The sequence below is a fragment of the Primulina eburnea genome, chromosome 13 (assembly GCF_022965805.1).
Source record: "Primulina eburnea isolate SZY01 chromosome 13, ASM2296580v1, whole genome shotgun sequence".
NCBI lineage: Eukaryota > Viridiplantae > Streptophyta > Magnoliopsida > Lamiales > Gesneriaceae > Primulina > Primulina eburnea.
Window position 1 is genome coordinate 8490503 of NC_133113.1, and position 2038 is coordinate 8492540.

The 2038-nt window shown below is 43.0% G+C and overlaps 1 protein-coding gene across 1 annotated transcript; it reads right to left on the bottom strand.

Moving 5' to 3' along the window:
- Positions 1-1115: 1115 nt before the first annotated feature.
- Positions 1116-1580, bottom strand: LOC140810273 (uncharacterized). The gene has a single exon (XM_073168147.1). It carries the CDS (start codon positions 1578-1580, stop codon positions 1116-1118), a length of 465 nt encoding a protein of 154 aa, XP_073024248.1.
- Positions 1581-2038: the final 458 nt, after the last annotated feature.

The window sequence follows — 2038 nt, forward strand, 5'->3', positions numbered from 1 at the left end:
GTTTGATTTTCATATTAGCATAAAATTCCCGGACTATAGATATAACTGCATCTGGCGGTAACTGAGCTATATCTAACCACCCCCTTCGCTCAATCTCTTCAATTATCGCACAGTCAGGGTACGTCAGATTTAGCCTTATTTCTTTGATAATAGACCTATACATGGTGCTCTCGTAACCTCTGAAGGCTTTCTCATTCCAAAATCTATTAGTATCATAGGAACGAGAAGAGGAGGCCACATCCTTCGATCTCTTTCTAGGCGGCATGATTATCAACAATATCCAAACTTATAAACAACAAATATAGACACAATGGTACCCACAATGCTTGATTTCTGAATATTGACCCAAACTATAACAATGTAAAGGAAACGGTACCCTTTAGTTAAGCAAAGCACTAGTAGATGGCACTTGGCTATAGGCGGTGATGGCGGCGGTAACAAGGCGGAGGCGGCGGCGCGGCTGTGGCTGTTGGTGGTGTGAGTGTTTGTTGGAGTGGAGGAGTTTGATTGGAGGAGTTATGGAGTGTTGGGATTGTTGGAGAGGAAAAGATTATGGAGGCGGTGGATTTTGTGAGGAGGGAGATTGGTGTTGTGGAGTAGGGTTTGTGAAGAATGGGTGAGGAAGATGGCAAAATCGTGTTTAAAAAAAATATGTGGCGCGCGCGGTTGCGCGTGAAGTGGCGCGGCCGCGCGCGAGCTTCTGTCTCCCACAATGATTGAGAGCACGTTGTCGCGCGAGATGTGGCGCGGCCGCGCGCTTGCTTCTGTTCGTCATGGTTGATGGTGCGCGCGCGGCTACGCGAGACATGGCGCGGCTGTGCGCGAGCTTCTGTGCTGGCCACGGGTTCTGAGCGTGCTGTTCCGCGAGATGCTGCGCGGTGGCTCGCATGCATCTGTCCAAACTCCCCTTTTTATTTTTTTATTTTTATTTTTTTTTAATACCTTGTTTCGATTGTACCTACATAAAAGCACACGAGTCAATTTCTAATTATGCAAAAGAAATAAACAACTAACAATAAATAAAAATAAAGAGAAAGAATGCAATAGATGATACTGATTGGGTTTCCTCCTAATAAGCGCTTGATTTAACGTTGCCAGCCCGACTCAATTCTGTTTCAGGTAGATTTGGCCAGTGAGATATTGTCCATGTTCCGCACTTCATCTCCAAAATAGTGTTTCACTCGTTGACCATTCACCTTAAACGTTCTACCATCATTGCATTTGAGTTTGATTGCTCTGTATGGTTGCACCGCCTCTACTATAAAAGGTCCTGTCCACCTTGATTTTAGCTTTCCTGGAAATAGTCTGAGACGAGAATTATAAAGCAGCACCTGTTGTCCCAGTTCAAACGTTCTTCGCACAATGATCTTGTCCTGCCACTTCTTGGTCTGCTCTTTGTAGATCTTGGCATTTTCATAAGCATCATTTCGGAATTCATCCATCTCACTCAATTGTAGTTTTCTAAAATCTCCCGAAGCTTGCAAGTCAAAGTTTAATTTCTTCACAGCCCAAAATGCTCTATGATCCAACTCCAACGGAAAATGACATGCTTTATCAAAAACCAGCCTATAGGGATACATCCCAATAGGTGTCTTGAATGCAGTCCGATAGGCCCACAATGCATCATCTAACTTAATGGTTCAATCCTTCCGGTTTGTGTTGACAGTCTTCTCCAGTATTTGTTTAATATCCCGGTTTGATATTTCAGCTTGTCCATTTGACTGAGGATGATATGCTAATGCCACCTTGTGCTTCACACTGTATTTAGCCAAAAGTGAGTTGAAAATTATATTACAAAAATGCGTACCTTCGTCACTTATGATGGCTCTCGATTTTCCAAACCTGGTGAAGATGTTCTTATGCACGAATTTAGCTACAACACGAGCTTCATTAGTATTGGTGGCGATTGCTTCCACCTATTTCGAAACATAATCCACAGCAAATAAAATATAAGAATTACCAAAAGAAGGGGGAAAGGGTCCCATGAAATCAATGCCCGAAACATCAAAAAGTTCCACTTTCAAAACATTTGTGAGTG